This window comes from Giraffa tippelskirchi, chromosome 4, assembly GCF_054371585.1.
Source record: "Giraffa tippelskirchi isolate mGirTip1 chromosome 4, T2T-mGirTip1v1.2.pri, whole genome shotgun sequence".
Classification (NCBI taxonomy): Eukaryota; Metazoa; Chordata; class Mammalia; order Artiodactyla; family Giraffidae; genus Giraffa; species Giraffa tippelskirchi.
In genome coordinates, this window is record NC_137278.1 from 24,841,925 (window position 1) to 24,864,650 (window position 22,726).

Here is a 22,726-nt window from a genome sequence, read left to right on the forward strand (position 1 = left end):
CTTTGTCTTTTCCTGATAACTGAAGAAGTATCATGTGCATATTCAGCATTTGTGTGTCTTCTCTTATGAAATTTCATTTCTTTTTGCCAATTTTTAAATCAGGTAGTTTGTCGTCTTGTTATTCAATTATAAGTGTTATTTTTTTTCTAGATACAAGCTCTTTGTCAGATATGTGTTTTGCAAATATTATATCCCTGAGTCTTTCATTTTAACTGTCTTTAAAAAAGCAAAATAATTAAAATTTTCATGTCTATTAATTTTTGTTTCCACTGGCCTATTTAAGATATATTTGTCTAACCTAATGTCCCAGCTATTTCTTCTATTTTCTCCTACAAGTTAAATGGTGTTTACCTCTTACATTTGGGTGTGATTTGTTTTAAGTTAATTTTTGTGTATCGTGTGAGATAAGAACTGAGGGACATTTTTATCCCATACAGATATCCACTTGCACGATCACAATTTGCTGAAAAGACATCTTTTCCTCATTGAATTACCTTGATTCCTTTGTTGAAAAATCAATGGCCCGTGAAAAGTGTGAGTCTTTTGCTGAACTATTCTTCCCATTGATCTGTTTGCCTATCATCACTCCAACACCACCATCTTGATTACTGAGATTTATAGTAAGTCTTGAAATCAAACAATTTATCCTTGTTCATTATATTTTCTTGTCAAGGTCACCAATTGACCTCCATATTACTAAAGCTAATTAACAACTTACAGTCTTAAATTTACCTTTCTGCAGAATCAAGGACAATTGAACTTTCCTCGAAATCTATTATCTTGTTTTCCATGTCAACACTGCTTCTTGGTTTATCTCCCTCCTCCTTGGCTATCATTTTATAAACTTCTCATAGGCGTAAATATTCATGCTCATTCAATATTAATACTTGTGTTCCTTCAGTTTTCTCTCTTATTCACTCTAGATATTTTCTACCCTCATGACTTCAGCTGCTTATGTGCTTATGACTCAGACATGGATCATTAGCCAAAGCTTCTCTCCTAACCTATAGATCTGCTTACTTACCCAATTTGTGACATCACTGGGGATGAGTACGGTGATAGAGATGGGTTGAGGCTCCAAGGTGCCTGACATATCTAACCCTGGATGTAGTTCCAAGTCTTTCTGTAACTGGTTCCAAGTGAAGTCATTTGGGTAGTGAATATTCATTCAGTCCAGAGATGACATTAACTCGGGTCAATTAAATAAGTATTATACACATGAAATGCCAAGGACTGCCAAGAGAGACAAAGTGGAGTAAAACCCACTGTTTACTTTCAAGGAACTGACAATCTAGAGCAAGGTAGGGCAATGTGGCATATTTACACTCAAGAATAAATTGTACTGGCAAGCACAGAATTGTTCAATGAATGAGACAGGCAATATTATAGGAGTCTTTCAGAGGAAGGAAGATTCCTTCAGCAAATGGAAAGATTTGACTGGGCTTTGAAGGGTAGTTTCCCTGCTGGCTCAGAAGGTAGAGTTTGCCTGCAGTTCAGGAGACCTGGATTCAATCCCTGAGTTGGGAAGATCACCTAGAGGAGGAAATGGCAACCCACTCTAGTATTCTTGCCTGGAAAATCCCATGGATGGAGGAGCCTTGTGGGCTATAGACCATGGGGTCGCAAAGAGTCAGATAACGACTGAGCGACTAACCTTTGTGTCTTGTGTAAAGGGTAGGCAGCAAATTGATTGACAGAACTGGAGCAGTATTACCAGCAGAGGACATTTCAGTGGATGAATGAATAACCAAGAAACCTCAACAGGGACTTCCCATGTGGCATGGGGCGGGGCGAGGGAGAATCCACCTACCAAGCAAGAGATACTGGTTTGATCCCTGGAGAAGGAAATAACAACCCATTCCAGTATTCTTCCCATGAACAGAGGAGTCTGGCAGGCTACAGTCACTGGAGTCTTTTTGGAACTCCAGGCTCCATAGAATAAATCACTATGCAGGCAAAGGAATCACCAGGAGTTGAAGAGAAGTAGTGAGGAATTTGGAGCAGAAAGCAAACTAGGATATCTTAGGGCAAAGGGAAAAAAGAGATGTAGCAAAGAAACTGACCTGGATGCTAAAGGATTCTGAACATATAAACCACATATGAAAGTTTATGTGTGAGTGCATCAATTCACACATAACAAGGAGAAGGAATTTTAAACCACTGGGCTAGGGAGAAAACTAACATTTCTTGAGTACCTACTATGCATATGCAAATGAAGTTTCTTGACAAGAGTTTTTATCCTCAACATCTCTGTAAGGACTGTATTGCAATATTGTGTGAACCCAGAATGTTGCACAGAGTTTGATTCTTTGATTCACTAACTCTTATTTACCAATCAAGACTCAGTGTAAACATAGTTTCTCAAAGAAGGAACTAGATTGCTTCTTATGGATCTCTGCTAGTCCCTACAGACATCTAAAATATTAGCTATAAGTAGTTTTGTGTCATGCATTTTGACTTGCATTTTTGTCTCAGGCACCAAGCTGTGAGCATCTTGTATTTCTGAATCTGTAGCACCTAGCAGAGGGGCTGGCACAGAAAGCATTCCGTGAATGGGTGCTGATTGCTGGTAATGAATTCAGGATCTTAGTTCTTCCACTCTCTGGAGAAAGATCAAATCCGTTTGGATGGTTCCTTGATCACTAGTCCGCTTTAGTCATTTTAAGGTGCCGTGGTGGGATGTCTTGCTTTCTGAAGGTGAGGGGGCTCAATCACCTGCTGACTGTTCCTGTTGTGCTGGTAGCACTTAGGGTAAAACAGCTTAAATAATATTACTGAAGTCAACCGCCTTTCATCTGCAGATCAACGTGGCAACGTTTATCACCTTCTCAGCCAGGAAAAGCTTTTATCGGGCTCAGCTAACAGCTTGTATTAGTCTCTTGCAAGGACTTGCCACATTGCCTTTAAACTGAGATGCTGCAGAGTCAGCCCCAGAAGTAATCCAAAAACGTGGAACCTTTTCTGATGATTGTCAGAATAAATAGCTTATTCAGCCCCATTCCAGATAAATTCAATAAATTGTCTGTTTGGCAGTGGTGAGGAGGGTCATCAGCAAAGTAGGCTGACCCTTCTGTGGTCAGAATGACTTTGAATATTTTGCTAATATTGGAAGAATTCTTTTTGTAAGCATCAAAGCAGAATTTCTTTACTAGGGATTAAGTGTCTGGACTTCCTCAGCATTATTCTCTGCCAGGACCTGAAAAGGGAGACATTGACCTCCCAAATGGCAAAAGATGCCGTTACATTTAGAATTGTCTGATCAAACACCTAATGAATGAGTTCTCTGATGTTTGCATCATCATAACTTAAAACTCCTCATTTCCCTCTCAGTGGATACCTGCCTTTCAGCTGTGAGTAAAGTCTGAAAAGGGCTGTCCTTTGAGAATGAGTGATTTATTCCATGTGAACGTAGACTACAAATCCTTTGCCTTTTTGTCTTGTTTTGTCTTAAACCAATACTGGTTGCAGTAACTGCTCCAAAGGAATTCTTATGATCAAAATCATTTATATTTTTGTTAAACTGAGAATGCTACCTCTGTGGATGCCAGATGTCAGAAGGCTTATTTTATAGGGTTGTGTCCAAACACAGACCTCTCTCGTCTGGGCCCCATGAAGGCGCCACGACTTCACAGCTGGGATAGTTCTATGGGAGGTGTCAAAGGACTTGGCACAACCAGGTGGACATCCTGTGACACAGACCGAAGGACACTTTCTTTAACCTGAGTCGTGGTTGGAGTAATTATCCTGGCTCTGAAGGAGACTGACTGCCTTGGGCAAACCTTCCAAGCCTTCAGCTCGCTTCTCCTTCTTGTAAATGGGAATGATGTTGCTGCCTCGCTCGGCCCTCGCTGACACACCCAGGACAAATGGCTTTTGAGAGACACATATTAATGTATAGATTTAGCATTACTAATTAGTCCCTTGGACTGCAAGGAGATCCAACCAGTCCATCCTAAAGGAGATCAGTCCTGGCTGTTCATTGGAAGGACTGATGTTGAAGCTGAAACTCCAATACTTTGGCCACCTCATGCGAAGAGTTGATTCATTGGAAAAGACCCTGATGCTGGGAAGGATTGGGGGCAGGAGGAGAAGGCAACGACAGAGGATGAGATGGCTGGATGGCATCACCAACTCGATGGACATGAGTTTGGGTAAACTCCGGGAGTTGGTGATGGACAGGGAGGCTTGGCGTGCTGTGATTCATGGGGTCGTAAAGAGCCGGACACGACTGAGCAACTGAACTGAACTGAACTGAATTGTGAAATGCTAAATCTATATTGATGAATCACAAAGATGTCATTAAAATGTGTTCTACCATAACCTATATACATTTTAAAAACTTATTTTCACATGGCATCCTTTTTCTTAACTGAGGTTTAGCTGCTTTACAACGTTGTGTTAGTTTCTGCTGTACAACAAAGTGAATCAGCCATATGTATACATATATCTCTTCCCTCCTGGACCTCCCTCCCACCCCACTCCCCACCCCACCCTTCTTGGTCACCACAGAGCACCAAGCTGAGCTCCCTGCACTACGCAGCAGCTTCCCACTGGCTATGTTTTATACATGGCAGTACACATACATCAATCCCAACCTCCCAGTTCATCCCACCTTTCCACCTGTCCTCAAGTCCACCTGTTTGTTCTCTATGTCTGCGTCTCCGTTCCTGCCCTGCAAATAAGTTCATCTGTACCATAATTTTTTTTGAGAAGGCAATTGGCTCTAGTTTTCATGTGAAGAAAGACAAAGCATATTGGGCATTAAAGAGTATGGTAGGTTCACACTGTGATGCAAAGTATTAGTGAATCTTGGGAGAAGAGAAATGACATACACTGTTCATTTACTGTTACGTCCGCCCACTTTACTGATTCTTCAAATTCCTTCTATATGCTCCATGGAAACTTAAAGGCAGGCATTTTACCTTCATTTATATATGAGTCTAAGAGGAGCTAAGGAATTTATCCAAGGTCAACATCTATTAAACAGCAACACCAGGATTTGAATTCAGAGCTAGTATAACTCCAGAGCTTCTTTGGCAAGATATAATGCTTCTGTATGCTCCAGATTTACTTGGGTTTGTGGCACTTCTAAAGAAACTACCCATCAGGGAGATACAATGACCTCAAATAATCCTATTTACAGGAAACTGGCCACTAAGTCAGAGTAGCTTAGAGTCCCAGAAAAGCAGTATTGTGGATATTCAAGAAATGATCACCAAAGCTACTTTAATTTTCAGAATTAAAAAATTATTCAGTTAACACTGGGTAGGTTGGGGATTTTGGCTTGTGAGTAAGGAAAAGGGTGTGATGGACAGACAGGACACAAAATATCCCAGAATTTTCACCCACTTTCTTCAAAGCTCTAATCACAAGGGCCAGATGTCCTCAAAACGAGTTTGTCCTCAACTTCTCAGTAGAGTATTAATTGTGTCTCCTTTTTAGCTTTCATATCTGACTTGAATCACCTTTGCAGAGTGCCCACAATGAGCCAGAGTCCCCATAATAATTGAATTCGTCAAGCACATTGTTCATTAATCTTGAAAGCAACCCAAAGAAGCAAAGCAGTACTCCCATGGTCACACCAACAGTACAAACATCTCCTTCCAGTTGTATTGCTACCTCCAAAGGGCAGGGACAAGCGTCTCTTGCAGGAACTCCTAAGAGCACCTTCTAACTGATTTCTTTGTTTCAAAGCACTCTTGCCCTTCGTTGTGCACACACGTCAGCCAGATAAATCAAATGCAAATCACTTTCTAACAGCCCCCCCTGCAAAAATTTCCCATCCCTCTCAGTCTAAATTGCAAAGTCCTGGACAGAGCCTGTGAGGTCCTCTGTGGCCGAGCCCTGCTTGTCTCCCTAACTGTATCTTCTGCCTCTTCCCCCTCGCTCACCTTGCTCCAGAGGGACTGACTTTCTTTCACCTCCTTAAACACACAGAACTCATTCCACATTCCAGCTTTTAAACTTGCAGTTGCCTCTGCCTGGACTTCTGGCAGATCTCCAGATAGTAAGCTCCTTCACACCATTTATCTAGAACTTCTGTGACCACGCCGGCTGAGTGGCCTCCTCGTCTCCCGACTTTAACCCCCACTGTTTTCTTCACAAATAATTGCATTTTGTTTGTCTCATGTCTTTACAGTAACAACACAAGAGAAGAAACTTTGGTTCTTTGTTATATTCCCAGACCTTGCAGCAGCATCTAACGTGCATTTAATACATCCTGGCTGAATGAATGAGTAGACGAAGGTAACCTTTGAACCCAAATTTTCCTGAAGCCAAAGCTCAAGCTTTGACCATCAACATGCTGTGATTTTTCATTGAAAAATTGAATTCATCTTGAGATGAATTCAGTCTAGGTGAGGCATGGTGCAGAGCACACAGGATAATACCTGTTTCTTCTCTTCATGTTTATAGCTTAGCTGTAACACCCGATGTTTATAACTTAGCTATAATACCAGACTCATCTGCTCTTGAAATAACGGATACTATGAATAAATGCTGGGTGAAGGGAGTGGCACCAGACGGCATCAAAAGGCAAAAGAGAGTGGTCAGTGAGGACCCAGGTAACCCTCAGAGGCTCCCTAGCGCTGAGGGACTTGATAGAAGGTTCGAATGGCAGATGCAGTTTAGGGATGGGGAAGGAAGGCTCTCAGGTTCTTGGATATGATGAAGTCAGGTGAGCTTGTCCACAAAGAGTCTCATAAATGACATGTGTTTTAGGGCTTTCCACACTGGACACATGTATCAGATTCTTTTATCTTTACACAAAAAAACCAAACAGTCACCCATTATGTATAAGTACAATCTCATGAGAAAAACAAGGCCAGCAAGGGAAGAAGAGAGGAGGAAAGGGAGTGGGGTACCCTGTTTCTGACTTAGGGTGGTGGTTGGGGTGGGGGGGAGGGGCGGGGGTTAGGGGAACCAGGACCTGGCATATGGTGTCACATGTGATCGCTTCTCTTACCCCTGAAGGTCTCCTCTGTAAGATTACCCTGGAATTCCATTCTTCCTCCACAGATAAATCACCAGCAGGGACTCATGCGAGGAGGCCACCTCTTTGGGGCACACAGAGGGCAGAGCTGCTCTGTAGCATCATGTCTGTCCAGGAAGGGGCAGCACAGAGCTCAGGCCACTGGCAGACACACCAGCCATCCAAGGGTTTCTCAGGGGGACACAGCTGCCCCTCAGAGGGGACTCTCCCCACCTCCAACCATGGCTCCCAACCCAGTGTTGATAAGGAGATCCCAGAGGACCAGGTCATCAACTGGTGAAGATGACTTAGGATGCTCGGAATTAACATCTGTTCATCCATCCATCCATTCCGTTCATTCATTCAACAAGCATGTACTCTATTCCATGCCAACTGCAGGGGCTATTGTAAGGGTTAGATAATTTCCTTGAGAAAATCATGGTTGACTCACAAAGAAAACCATATGGAGTTAGTGTCTGAACTCTACTCGTGCTTTAAGCTGAGAGTTGAATGAAATCCTGGCTTGGCCACAAAAATCACACCAAAACAAAGCAAAACACTTCATGAAGGGAAAAACTATGTTTAACCATTTTTTTTTTTTTTCCTCTCAGGCTCTTCCCAGAAAGGTGATAATGGAAGATTTGGTCCCAACAGGGCCACAGAAAAGGAATTTGCATTTTAAAGTTTGACAGATATTTATAGGCCTTTTGATCTTCTTTCCCTACTCTACGCACCCACCCCCAGTCTTGCCTGCCTCTTCCTTCCCCAGCTCCCATATTTCTACATTGTACCAGGTACAGACTTGAGAAATGATGGCTCCAGGTTCAGAAGTTTCTAGGATATGTGCCCTGGGTGCTATGCTCACAATCATACAGCTCCTATTTATTAATACCAACTCTAGAGCAAGTACTTTTCTTTATTTCTGACTCCCACAAGCTCACTGCAAGTTTCATTATTTACCTTTTCTGTCATTGTTAAGGGAGGAGGAAAATGAGGCTCAAGGAGGTTAAGTAACCTTGCCTCAGATCACAGATAAGGCATATGGGGGCACAGTGAAAACTCAGGTCTGTGTATCTTCAAACCTATGACCTTTTCACAAAGCCAGTCTGACTCCAGTCACCAAGCTTGGCTGTTGCAGGCTACTTAGCTGAAGTCCTTCTTAGAAAAAGATGATCCTGCATTCCAGTTTTCTTGCTGGTGTTATTCTGGAAATAGCCCAATAAACGTCACAATTTGATTTACTCGGGACCAACTTGCAGCTGTCTTCCTTTGCAACTCTTCTCGGGCTCTGAGCTTTTCCTTTTCTTCTACTCCTCTTTCACACAGGCCTCTGGAGGCCTGACAGCTGCACGGCTTGGTTTGGAATTGCCCTCTGTGGCCCCCATTGGATTTGCTGAACAGTCACTCTCTGCCCCCAAAGAAACCCTGTTGGAAACAAGATCAGAATCTCAGGAAGCCTTACTCTTTCACAGCTGGAAGGGGTCCTAGAAGCCATCGAGGAAACAGAGGTTCTGAGAATGACTCATGCAAACCTGGCATCAGATTTATGAGAACGCCTGCTGAGTGTTTGCTATGTTAAAAGTGAGAGATGAAAGAGGCAAATCACACGGACACCTCCACGTGCTGGGTGCTTTGTCATATTTAATCTCCACGACAATCCAGTGAGGTACAATTAATGATTATCCTCATGTTTTAGATGAGCCCTGGTTCAGAGAAACAACTGAATGAAGGTTCCCCTGTGAGTAACTAGAGGACTCGGGATCTGAACCCATGCAGTTGTAGAATGACACAGAGCTTTCCTTTCCACGGCAGGAGGTGCAGTTTGCTGAGGAGTACAGTGTCCTGGCTGCCGTGACCGGCCTGTGAAACGTGCTGCTGTGCTTAATTCAGAGCAAAGAGCCAACAGGACAAAGAGATGAATGCAATCATTTCATAGATTTTGTAAGAGGTCAAGTCGAATCGAAGATCACCTGCTATTCACCAACCAACTACCTGGGTGGTCTTTTGACCAGTAAAGCCTCCCCCAGAAACAAGGACCACTCACCCACCTGCAGCCTCTCCCCAGACTTTCCGAGACTGTTAAAAAGCAGAAGGTTCTGCAAGTTCCCTTCCTCCTTGGAAAAATCCATCCCCACCACTCTCAGAGAGGAAACCTTAGAAGTGCCAAATTGGGAGCCATAAGCAAGTCGTCGCTGGTGCTGAGTCTTCCTGTTGAGGTTGAGAGATCAGGTTCAAAGCTCAAGCCGCAGCTTCTCCACCTCCCTCCCCAAACCACCTCCAATCCAGAGAGGCGGCTCCTTCCCTTCCCCCCACTGCAGTCCTGTAAGTGCTGCTGGGTTGTGCTGAGCTAGGGGCCAGAGTGCAGCATCCTCAGATACCACCTGCACAGCAGAGGCTCTTGGGAAGTTTCCTCTCCAGGAAGAATTGGCTACAGAAGCAGAGATCCCCACTCCTGAGCACCAGGATAGACCTGCTGTGGACTGGGTTGTTCCTAAGCAGGCTGTTTCCTGAATGGCTCCTGCCAACTGTACAGTTATGGGTCCCCAGTGTTCAGAACAACATGGGTAGGAGATGACACTGATCCAACAGGTTCAAATCTCACCCAGCAAGCCCTAGCCCAACCCCAACTGCTCTTCAGGCACAGCTCACAACCCGTTTCTCCCAAAACATTTTTCTTGGCCACCTATCCATACTAACCTTCATTCTCTTCAGAAATGAAATATATCTACACACAACTGTCAGGAGGATAGCCTGTCATCAGTGGCATTTAGTGGTGCTTCCAGGGACACCTTTGACCTCAATACACAAGGAAACTCTTCTGCATCTTGATGTCACCCATTCTGGAGCAAAGACTTGACCCCCTCACGGCATTGTCACTGATGATCCTGACTTGGTATCATTTTTGCTAGCTTGCAGTGATGACATTTGCTAGCTTGCCAGTGATGACACTTTCTCATTTTAGAAAGAACAATGAACATTGTTATCAGTCCATCCAGTAGCTCTTACCCCTTTTTCAGTTATGCGAAACCTTGAAAACTTTTTGAAAACTTTTACCTGCCGGTGAACTTTTGGCTCAGTGGTAAAGAATCTGCCTGCCAGTGCAGGAGATGCAAGTTCAGTCCTTGGGTTGGGAAGATCCCCTGGAGGAGAAAATGGCAACCCACTCCAGTATTCTTGCCTGGGGAATCCCATGGACAGAGGAGCCTGGCGGTCCCAAAGAGTTGGACACGACTGAGCGACTAAGCACAGCACAGCACAACAACTAAAGCAACAAAAAAAGTTTACATGGGAACACAGCAATTATCATGGTGTGTTGTATTTGACACCTTTTGAAGCTCATTTCTGACCTCTGTCATACTGCTAACCTCTGTTCTAGAGAATGAGCACCTTGGTCCAGGGACCTTGTCCAGTTCCTTGTGTGTCTCCAGAGAATAGTGTAGTTTCTGGTGCATAAAAAATACAAATATGTGTTGCAAGTTGAATGAATTAACTGATCTAGAAGCGAGTATGTGAGAGAAATGCTAGCTTGGTGATACCCCTTGAAGCAGACCATTGCTCTTTTGGCCTAGGAGGAGTGACCTTGAGTGACACTGTGCACAGCTCGAAGGGTTGGACTCAGGTGGAAATGAGAGAGGGCAGGACAAACGAGGCTGACAGCATTGACCAGGAAAATACCTTGGGATGGTGTGGACTGTCAGAGGTACCAGTAAGTACTCTGGAGAGTGTAAAATTCTAGACCAATTGTTCTCAAATTCAGCTTTCTTAGGACTTGCCTGAAGAGTCTGTTATGCAAACATATTGTTGGACCCCACTGCCATAGTTTCCAAGTCAGGTGGCCTTTGAATCATAGAGAAACAGCTACAGATCAGTGAGGGATGTAAGAACTGAAGAAGGACAAAGAAGCACAGTAACATTGTTTGGGGGCGAAGATCCAGCCATCATATCACTGTCAGAATAATGAATCTCTCTGTCTCTCTCTGTCTCTCTTACTCTCATTCTGCTGCTGCTAAGTCGTTTCAGTCATGTCCAACTCTTTGCAACCCTATGGGATTTTCCAGGCAACAATACCAGAGTGGATTGCTATGCCCTCCTCCAGGAGAGCTTCCTGACCCAGAGATCGAACCTGCATCTCTTATGTCTCCTGCATTGGCAGGCAGGTTCTTTACCACTAGCGGCAGCTGGGAAGCCCTTATCTTATTCGACCTCCTTCTTTTAATCTACTGCAGCTATAAGAGCTTCTGAAAGTACATGACACGCTGTCCAGAGTGACCAAATGGGCAAATGGATTTGGAAACCCTAGGAGGAGTCTAGCACCACAAAATCTGTTTCAGTTCTCTGACCAGCCAAAGTCAAAAATTCCCATCCTAGATCCAAGTGTGGATGCCTTCAGGCCTTTTCCCTATAATATTATTTCAAGACCCAGTTCTGATGTCACTTTTTCCAGGAAGCCCCTCTGGGTCGTCCAGCTAATATTTATTTCCCCCTTCTCTCTCCTCCATGGCACATCTCTGGTGTCTTTATAACACTTCATAGCATGACCTCTTTCCTCACATGAAATTTGTCCTCCATCACTGTGCAATAATAATACCAGTCACATGTATAATCTTTAATTTTCTACTAGTCATATTTTGTTTAATGGAAATAAATAGATAAAATAATTTTAATAACAAGTTTGATTTAACTCATTATGTCCACAATATTATTTCAATATTGATAATATAAAAATCATCAACAAAATTTTTTAATCACATTGAGTATTTGAAATTTGGTGTGTAGTTTATGCTTAGAGTTCATCTCAGCTTTGGTTACATTTAAAGTGCTATGTGTGGCTATACGTGGCAGGTGGAGGCCCTGTTGGGGAGCACAGTCCTGGGTCTCTGAGGGCAAGGCTCTGACTCTTGCCTCTGGGTCTTCAGAAGCAGAGCCATTTCCTGAACACAGTAGAGGATCATGGAAAGTGTTTTGAGTTAATATAAACGCAAATTCCTCCTGGAGAGTATCCTTTGGCCTTGTATTTGTTTTAAGATATAGCGTCTCTATGGCTGATGGTGGATAATGGGTACATCCGTTTCAGGAAAGGGGAAAGCAAGCCACAGTAGGTTTCATTTAAGTAGTGAGGGGAACTTTCCCGGTGGCCCAGTGGTTAAGAATCTACCTTGCAACTCAGGGGGCACTAGTTGAGGAACTAAGATCCCATATGCTGAGCAACTTAGCTTGCACACCTCCAACTACTGACCTCTCATACTCTGGAGCCCACGCACCACAAGAGAGCCAACAACAAGGGAGCAGCATGACAAAACGAAGATCTTGTGTGCAGCAGTTAAGCTCCAATGCAACCAAATAAATAAATGCAATAAAAGAGGAGTGAGTATTGGAAGAAATATGGGGGCATAGAGCATTCATTAAAGGGAGCTGAAAAGGGCAGTGGAGTCCAAGCGGTAGATACCAGGGAAACTTCTCTGTCTTGCACTGTGGGATCCAACCTAGCAGACATCAGATGATGGTGGCTCTGAACTGTGTAGTTGGTCTCCTTCTGCAAGCTACCTCGAACGGCCTGAAGAATACTGCATGCCAGAGGGTTTGATCGAGGTGTAATGTTATCAGCTGTCTTTAACAAAGAGGTGCAGCAAGAATGTGTTCTCAGTAAAGATCATTTCTGAAAACATGTTGAACTTGTTTATACCTTGGCCACAGGCTTCCCTAGGAAGTTCACTGGCTTACCTCCTAATTTACCCAAAGTTTGTTCGGTGAAGAGAACGGGCTACCACTTTTGTCAAAAAAGAACTGCCTCCAAGGCAGTGCCTATGGATATATGATCACAGCTTAGAATTCTAGGAAACAGAGATCTCCTGAGGAAATCAGAGTTCAAGCCCCTTTCCCCAGGTCCTCTGAGGTCAAAAAATCGATGTACAGAGAGGTACAGGGACTGGAGTCTGGATACCTCCCTGCAAGTTGGTTGTCATTAGCAGTGTAGTAAAGTTACAAGAAGGCATCTGAGGAGGACCAGACCCTTGGCTGAATCATATTGTTCCTAGATGAGGCTCGGGTTATAGTAGCAAGAGCCCAGACTTTGTAGAGGAACACCCCATTTTCCAAATGCCAGCCTGCCCATTTATTTAGAACATCTACTATATTAGAACTCTTCATTTGTACACTTCCTTTTTGCTTCCCTTGTGGCTCAGACTGTAAAGCGTCTGCCTACAATGCGGGAGATCAGGGTTCAACCCCTGGGTCGGGAAGATCTCCTGGAGAAGGAAATGGCAACCCACTCCAGTATTCTTGCCTGGAGACTCCCATGGATGGAGGAACCTGGTAGGCTACAGTCCATGGGGTCGCAAAGACTCAGACATGACTGAGTGACTTCACTTTCTTTTCTTTCTTTGAAAGGACTTTTTGGTGTTATACACAAAGCACTGTAACACATGGTTAAGACCTTGGATCACTAGCAAGTGACCTCCTGAAGGTTATTTCACCTCTTTCAGCCACAGGTTTTTCACTGTGAAATATGAGTACTAACACTCCTTACCCCCTTAGTGTATTGATTAAATCGGGAGATAAAGTACTAGTCAAAATGCATGGAAAGTGCTCCATAAAAGTTTCAAGCCAACATAAGACAGGATAGTTTGTTGTTTTTTTTTTCCTTTGTTGGCAAAGTAATGCCTCTGCTTTATTTTTTTTTTTTATAAATTTATTTATTTTAGTTGGGGGCTAATTACTTTACAATATTGTAATAGTTTTTGCCATACATTGACATGAATCAGCCAGGGGTTTACATGTGTTCCCCTTCCTGGACCCCCCACCCACCTCCCTCCCCATCCCATCCCTCTGGGTCATCCCATTGCCCCGGCCCTGAGCCCTTGTCTCATGCATCGAACATGGAATGGTGCTCTGTTTCACATATGATAATATACATGTTTCAATGCTATTCTCCCAGAACGTCCCACCCTCACCTTCTCCCTCAGAGTCCATAAAATTTTTCTATGCATCCGTGTCTCTTATTCTGTCTCGCATATAGGGTTATCGTTACCATCTTTCAAATTCCATATATATGCATTAGTATACTGTATTGTTGTTTTTCTTTCTGGCTTACTTCACTCTGTATAATGGGCTCCAGTTTCATCCATCTCAGGATAGTTTAAAGTAGAAAAATGAGCTTAAAAGAGAAGAGAAATAAATATTTCAAGCAAGTGGGCACTGAATACATATCATCACACAATGAATGATGGGCAGTTGAGGGAAATCAGAAGACAGGAAGACTGTCCTCTTAGTCCTCAGCTTACATTCTAGTTGAGTGGACTGTACCATAGAAGGAAAGCCTTGTGTTAGCCTGTGTAGCACCCACTATAGACACAATACAGGTGACCAGCACCATGGGGTTGAGAGCCAGTCAGAGTAGACTGGAAAAAAAAAAAAAAAAATTAGGGTCTAGAAAGGCAATGAGATGGCACTACTCTTCCCAGGCAGGAAATTGTACATCAGCCAATGGGGTGAGTGGTCTGTCTTCTAAGGAGAGTGAGAAGGGAAAGCCCAGACAGAAGGAAGGAAAGTGGTGAGGAGGCAATAGGAAGCCTTAGTGACAAGTAAGCTGGGTAGTAAGGATATCAAAAGAGAAAACAGACCAAGAGCTCCTCAGCAGGCATAGTCCCCAAAGCAACAGAGAAAGTTGCTAAGATCCGTAAGATGGCAACAGCTTGCATTGTGGGGAAGGGATGGGAGGGAAGATGAGGTGGAGAGTGAGAAATTCATCTCCAACCCCACGGTCTGTTCCTCAGCCCAGGCCTGCCCAGGGCTCCCCAGGTGTGCCAGCAACACTCTTCTGCTGGTGGTGGCTTTTGACCCCATGGAGTATAGCCCTTCAGGCTCCTCTGTCCATGACATTTTTCCAGGCCAGAAAACTAGAGTGAGTTACCATTTCCTTCTCCAGGAGATCTTCCTGACCCAGGCATCGAACTTGGGTCTCCTGCATTGCAGGCAGATTCTACCTGAGCCAATCACAAATGCTGATGACTGAAAAGCTCGTATGACTTCAAAGACGCTGCTTTCCCGTCTCAGGAATGTCTGGGAAAGCCTAGTCTGAGACACTTACCTTCTCTCTGCCTGGCTTTCTCAGTTGTACTTGCCAAACCTGGTCTTCCTACAGGGAGTAATTAGATTACACCTTTAGGATGCCTTGAGCTGCGAGAAGGGAGAGCACAGTGCAGACATATAGGCACAATTATTTCACAGGATTCCATTTCCTCTGTTCTCTTTGAATCCATCTCCTGGTAACAGCTGTCTGGCTCCCTAAAGCCAGCAACAGCTGCAGTAATGAGCCCAGCGTTTGAGCCTGTAGATGACACAGGCTCAGCTCCAGGGGTGCAGCTGTTTTTTAAAGCCTGATGTCTCAGCCCTCCCCCAGGTCCAGACAACAAAGAGAGCCATTCGTTAACCCTCCACATTTCAAGTTTTCATATGGAGGGTGGGGCGCTCCCTTCTCCCTTTCACTAGCGCTACAGTTTCTCAATTCTGCCACTTATTGGCCATCTTGCCGAAGGCAAGCACAAAAAGCCTCTCTGAACTTTAGCTTCCTTGGCTCTCTGTTGACGATGATAACATTACTCACCTCATGAGGCTGTTTGTGAAACTCCAAAGATATAATAGATATGGACGTCTTTTCCATGTTATAAGGCAAAATTTAGGCATTACTAAAATCCTTGTTTCTGATTTTAGCAAGTGGAAAAATTATTAAAAAATACAGGTCAGTACAATACATTTCTGAATTGGGCTGTCCCTATAAATGGTCCCTGAGGAATGAAGGGAGCACAGAAGTTTTCTGGAGAAGACACTTGGCCCCAGCTTAGAGGAACTGGGAGAATCTGAGAGGTCAAGGAGAGAGAGAGTCACAGGAGGAACACAGCCCAGTCAGAGCCCGAGAAAAGAAAACATGGTCTAGGGACTGTGTTGGGCCCTCCTGGAGTGGGGCAGAGAATGTGCCTAAGGACCAGGGGGATGGAAAGTTGGAAGGGTCAAGATGGGCCAGAACATGAACAGCCTTAAATGACAGGCAGCGAAGTTATCAGGAAAGATTTTCATAGCATGAAAACATCAAGTCCTGGAGGTCACCCAGGCCTCTTCCTTGCCTCCAAGGGTTTCTCTCTGTTTAACAATCTAGACAAAAGGCCTGAACTGGAGGTGCTCTTGGTTTCCTTGGCAGCAGGCTCAATAGCTCCTGGAGCCCTGGAGGTGTCTCTTAACATCAGTGATTCCCAGCTTCCCTGCTTATTAAATAAAAAGAGATCACTTGCCTCCAACCTAGACTTATCAAATCAGAAGCTTCAGGAGAGGAGCCTGGGAATCTTCCTTTTAAAAATAATTCTTTTTCTCTTCCCAGGTTACTCTTGTCATCATGGAACTGTGGGAGGTGTGGATGGGAATCATGTGCCCTGAGTGCTAAACCTAGAGCCCAGCAAGGGCTCAGCAACCTGCCCTGCCTTCCTCCCTTCCTTCCTTTTTTCCTTCCTACTTTCTGACCTTTTTTTTTTTCCCCCTTTATTTTTAAATAAGTGAACTACCTATGCTTTGATTCAACTTGAGGACAACTATGATCCCCAAGTCTTTGTCCTCTATGTAAGGACCTACTCAGGCCAGCCTTGCCTAGCCAATGCTGTGAAAATCCTGATTTTTAAATTGACAACTTTTAGTATATGTGCCGGAGAAGGCAATGGCACCCCACTTCAGTACTCTTGCCTGGAAACTCCCATAGATGGAGGAGCCTGGTAGGCTACAGTCCATGGGGTCCCTAAGAGTCGGACACGACTGAGCGACTTCACTTTCACTTTTCACTTTCATGCATTGGGGAAGGAAATAGCAACCCACTCCAGTGTTCTTGCCTGGAGAATCCAGGGACGGGGAAGCCTGGTGGGCTGCCGTCTGTGGGGTCGCACAGAGTCGGACGCGACTAAAGCGACTTAGCAGCTGCAGCAGCAGTATATGTGCGACTGAAGTAAGCACTAAATTAATAACTGTTTAAAATTTAGGAAATACTGACAACTATAAAAAATAGTTACTTTATAATAGCAGCTACTAATAATTGAATGATGACTGCATCTGAGGCCAGGTATAATGAAATTTCTCTACATGTATTAATTTTCACAGCGATCCTTTGAAGTTATTTGCTGTTATTATTTTCACATGACAAATAGAGAAACGGAGACACAGAGAGATTGTTACCTGTTTAGGATCACAGAGTTACCAAAGTAGACAAGTCAAAGTTTTGACCTAGGAAGCCTGGCTGCAGAGTCTACACTTCTGACTGTGACACTAGACCACCTCTCAAGAAGAAAGGAAGATGAATGAAGAAAATTTACCTTCAATTCCTACTACCAGAAATAACCACTCAAACACTTAGTCATTTTTCTATGAAAAAAATTTAATTGTATTGAAGTATTAATTTCATATATCTTGCCTTAAAATAATAATTTAATGTTAAATTATATTTCCTATATTATTTGTTTTCCATAAATATGGTTTTTATCCACTATATGCCATCATAAGGAGAGGGCATAATTTATGTAATCACTGCTTTGTTGTTAGACATTGAGGTTTTTTTCTAATTTTTTTATTCTCATAATACTACGAAGAGGGACTTCCCTGGAAATCTAGTGGTTAAGACCTTGCCTTTCAATGCAGGGGGTAAGAGTTCAATCCCTGGTTGGGGAGCTAAGTCCCCACATGCCTCATGGCCAAAAAGTCAAAGTGTAAAACAGAAGTAATATTGTAACAAATTCAATAAAGACTTTAAAAATGGTCCACATCAAAAAAAAAAAAAAAATCTTAAAAAAAATACTATGATGAATGTTCTTGCTAATAAACATTTGACTGCATTTGACTGCAGGTTTGCTTAGTTCTATAGAATGAGGTTCATGTGCCAAAGAGACTTTTAAATCTCCAATGCATTCTAGAGACTTTAAAATATTTTAAAAGTCTAGCCAGGTTACCGTCCCACAAGCAGTGTGTAGGAGAGACCATTTCCTCACCCTCTTGCCAACTTTGCCCATTTGGGAAGTGAAAAATGGCCTCGCCCTGTCACTACATTTGCATGTCTTTGATCACTATGAGGTGAACATTTTCTTCTACTTTTGTTAGCTGCTGGTACTTCTCCTTTTGAGAGCTGTTTATTCATGCCCTTGTTCATCTCCCCAGCGGCAAGCTTGTGTTTTTCTTATCTATATGTGATCTCCATAGCAATACCCTTTGACCCATATCTGTGGGAAATACTTTCCTAAGTTTGTTCTTCACCTCACATCTGCCTTTTAGGTATCAATTAACTCGCGAATATAGAAGTCTGAATTAAAAATGGTCCAAAGGCGGGGCCAGGGTTTCTGGAAATGAGCAGGCTCATTCGATAGATGTCCTGCTAAAACACACTGAGTTTTCATTTCATCCTAGGAGTTTCAGCATCTTAGTTATGGGTACCAGCAATGACTAAAGAAGAAAGTTGGCACTTTTCTGCTGTTCAGGCTGATAAAAACAGAGGGACATCCTTAGAGAACAGCTTCTGTGCAAATTGCTTTCAACTTTTTTGACATGGGTATTAAAATGCCACCCCAAATACCAGTGGTAATAAAGAATCCAACTTAAAAGGGAGAGTGGGTGTAAATGTAACACACGAGATTTTTTTTTCCTTTCTTTTTTTTGAATCTTGCTAGACAGTTGCTGAAGAATCAGTGGTGGGGTGCTCAAAGCTGTTTCCCCTACCTTCTGGGGAAAAACCTCAGGTTAGTTGTGGGTGACACGAGATTTTGAACCAAGACGAACTGCTCATATTCCCTCGAAGTAAGAAAAATTGACACATTCTGCCCTGTTGCTCTCAAGGGAGAATTAGCTTCACTTCCTCTATTTATGACCCTCTTCCCCTGCTCTGATGTTCCTCCGCCCCACACATCGCATTCCCCTCTCTGCCACCTTCCTGCCTTTCACCGAACTGCTCCATTTTGTGCAGATGTGGTGGCTGGATTTTTTTTTTTTTTTAACTCTAAATGAACACATTTAGTCACATGCTCAAAAGAGAAAGCGGCTTATAGTCAGAAACTGTAGGGACCCCACAGGGACATGTCTATTTGGGAATGGATTCTTTTTAGAGAGGGCTTCCCAGGTGGCGCTAGTGGTACAGAACCCATCTACCAATGCAGGAGACGTTAGAGACACTGGTTCCATCCCTGAGTGGGAAAGATCCCCTGGAAGAGGGTATGGCAACCCACTACAGTATTCTTGCCTCAAGAATTAGAGAAAGCCACACTGCCTTGGCCTCCATCTACATTCATTCGGCAAAGAAAATTCACCCAACACTTGGCTGTGGAATGGGTTAATGAATGAAGACCTTGAGCTCAGGTAGTCCAAGTGCTTGAGGAAAGAGAAGTCTTAGAGATGCTTGGGAGTGAGGGTGCTACTCTTTACCATGATGTCACTTAGCCAAGGGGATGGAGGTAAACATAAATTTACGTCAGGAAATCCTCTTCAGGAACTTCTTGAGAAGTCTGCAAGGGTTTTGTCTTTCTGTCCTAAAGCATTTCTACAGTTGAGCATATTTACCTTCTGTCTCTCATCTCTTTCATGAAGTAAACCAAATGGTTTCATTCTTCTTTTTTTTCCCTGCTATTTTGTCCTAGTTTAAATATTCAGCTGGTGAAAATCGTTTATGTGCACATGACACAGTGCTTTGCCATTTACTTTTAAGAAGATGAAAACCAAAGTTTAAAGTTTTACCCTTTGGCTTTTCAATGAGCCTCAAAGTTAAATCAGGAGAAGCAAAAAAAACCTTTTACTATTTATTTCCCTAGTTTGTAGAGAGAGTGATGGGAGTGACGTGGAAGCCATGCTGGGAATAACAACTCCTGGCTTCACTGGAACCCTCATGGGCTTCACAGGAGGTTGTGTTAGTGACCAACTAGGAAATTGCTACTTTTATTTCTCTTTACCAGCTCAAGGACATAGGAAGATGTCCTGCATTGGCAGGTGGATTCTTTACCACTGAGCCACCAGGGAAGCCCAAAGCACCTAGTACTCTGGGCCAATCTCTGGAGCCCTGTATGTACTGCTTACATGATTGAATGGTACCAGTCAACTGGTTTCTCATACTTACTGAGTTGAAGTTCAGGACTGAGTTCTGGCTTCAAGAGCACTATAAAGACCATCACACTGATGCCTCTAATCCTTCTCAGCTGATTTGGCCAGTGGTTAAAGTCTGGACCTGGGTAGCCTGCCTAGGTACGAACCTTAGGGCTACCAGTCATTAGGTGTGGAGTCTTGGGCAAATTGCTTAACCCCTCTGTACTTCTATTTCTTTTTAAAAAATATTTAATTGAAGTATAGTTGATTCACAATGTTTATATAAATTTACAATGCCTTAATTTCTGCTGTACAGCAAAGTGATTTAGTTATATATATATATATATATATATATACATATATGTATGTATGTATGTATGTATACTCTTTTTCATATTCTTTTCCATCATGGTTTATCACAGGATATTGAATATAGTTTCTTGGTATACAGTAGGGTCTTGTTGATTACCCATTCTACATAAATAGTTTGCTTCTCCTAATCCCAAACTCCTAATCCTTCCTTCCCCCATCCATCTTCTCCTTGACAACCATGTATCTGTTCTTTATATCTGTGAATCTGTTTCTGTTTCGTAGGTATGTTCATTTGTGTCATATTTTAGATTCCACATGTAAGTGATACCATATGGTATTTGTTTTTTTCTTCCTGACTTACTTTGCTTCGTATGATAATCTCTAGGTCCATCCATGTTGCTGCGAATTGTGTCTCAGTTTCTAATATTAGTAAAACAGGATCGGTGATGATCATAGCACATACTTCACATGGCTGTTTCAAGGACTAAAGTGCGTTAACCTCTGTTAAGAATCTAGAATAAAACCTGGCGCAGCCTTGGCCTCCAGGCATGTTCCACTCAAACACATCCTCTACAAGCAGCTGGAGTGATGGCTCTGGGGTTCTGCTGGCCAAATCCAGCCTCTGCTTAAATCTCATCACGATGACTAGACGCTTTCATCATCTACAAGATAAACTGCCTTATCACTACAGACAAGGTCCTCCCCTCCAGCTTTGGCCTCCAGTTGATGCCCTGGGAACATGGAATGACTGGTAGTTTCTTGCACAATTCGTGCTATATCTAACCTCCAAGCAATGACTAGAATGCTCCCCTCCAAACTTTCACCTTGTTAAAAACAAACAAAAAAAGCTCTGCTTTTAAAGGAACATCATTTTAAGAACCCACAGGAATGTTAAAGTATCATGTCATACAGAAAACCCTCCAGATTCTTTGTTGTAGCCCTCATCTGTGTGCAACTATTTCTAAGACTTGGCCCAGGTTTAGCCTGCTCTGACGGCTCTCCTGTTGACAATAATGACCGATTCTAACCATCCATCTAAAATCCTACATGTGCTAATACTGCAATAGGGACGCATTACAGAGGGCCCCAGGGCTGCTTCATAAAGTTGTGCAGGTGGCATCCCATGGTTCAATTTATCACAGAGATTACATGTGGTGTTTTTTAAAAATTAATTTAGTTATTATAATTGGAGGCTAATTACTTTACAATATTGTGGTGGTTTTTGCCGTACATTGACATGAATCGGCCACGGGTGTACATGTGTCCCCCTGTCCTGAAATCCCTCCCACCTCCCTCCCCATCCCATCCCTCAGGGTTGTCCCAGTGCACTGGCTTTGAGTGTCCTGTTTCATGCATCAAACTTGGATTGGTGATCTATTTCACATATGGTAATACACATGTTTCAATGCTATTCTCTCAAATCATCCCACCCTCACCTTCTCCTGCAGAGTCCAAAAGTCTGTTCTTTATATCTGTGTCTCTTTTGCTGTCTCACATATAGGGTCGTCATTACCATCTTTCTAAATTCCATATATATGCATTAATATACTGTATTGATGTTTTTCTTTCTGATTTACTTCACTTTGTATAATAGGCTCCAGTTTCATCCACCTCATTAGAACTGATTCAAATGCATTCTTTTTAATAGCTGAGTAATATTCCATTGTGTATATGTACCATAACTTTCTTATCCATTCGTCTGCCAATGGACATCTAGGTTGCTTCCATGTCCTGGCTATTGTAAACAGTGCTGTGATGAACATTGGGGTACATGTGTCTCTTTCAATTCTGGTTTCCTCAGTGTTACACATGGTTTTATGAGTATTTTTACTTCTCTGTCTCCACCCTCAATGCTCTCAGCAACACAAAGACAAAAGCTTTTTACCTTAACTTTCTGTCCTCAGCACCCAGCACAGTACTTGGCCTGTAGTATGTATCAAACAAAAATCCATAGGCTAATCGCAATCCCTTCTTAGCTCCTACTCCATGCTAAGACCTACTAAGGAATTGAAACATAATTGGGGTAGTAAGTCAGACATGTGACTAGATAACCAGAACATCAGGCAGTTAAGTATTAGCAGCAAATAATTGGGGCCAAAGCTTTGTACTGTCTGTCCATCAGAGAAGGGACACATTCTAAAAACTGGGACAGATGGGAGAAGCTTCTGGGCAGGAATGGGACTCGAGCCAAGCCTTGCATCTTGTAGATGTTCCCAGGGATTACATTGCACAGATGACTGCTTCTGGGAGGCACTATGTGAAGAGGAAGGAGTCTAGGACTTGGCATTCAAGTACTCAGTCTGCATCCTGCCTTTTCTATCGTCTGTGTTTGCTGAATCTCTTTCTGAACATGGGCTT

The 22,726-nt window shown here is 43.1% G+C and overlaps 1 protein-coding gene across 3 annotated transcripts in view; it reads left to right on the plus strand.

Moving 5' to 3' along the window:
- Positions 1-8,218, plus strand: part of GEN1 (GEN1 structure-specific endonuclease) — a 36,759-nt gene extending 28,541 nt beyond the window's left edge. The window contains exons 15-16 of one of the 3 annotated variants that reach the window (XR_014082277.1): positions 6,140-6,356; positions 7,582-8,218. Coding sequence is in view for 1 of the 3 variants with exons in the window: in XM_081591208.1 (XP_081447334.1) it covers positions 6,140-6,228 (89 nt within the window). In the remaining 2 variants the exon portion in view is untranslated. Of the gene's footprint in view, positions 1-2,801; positions 4,323-6,139; positions 6,357-7,581 lie in introns of those variants that run through there. The other 2 variants (XM_081591208.1, XM_081591210.1) reach the window with 2 other exon arrangements.
- The last annotated feature ends 14,508 nt before the right edge of the window (positions 8,219-22,726 follow it).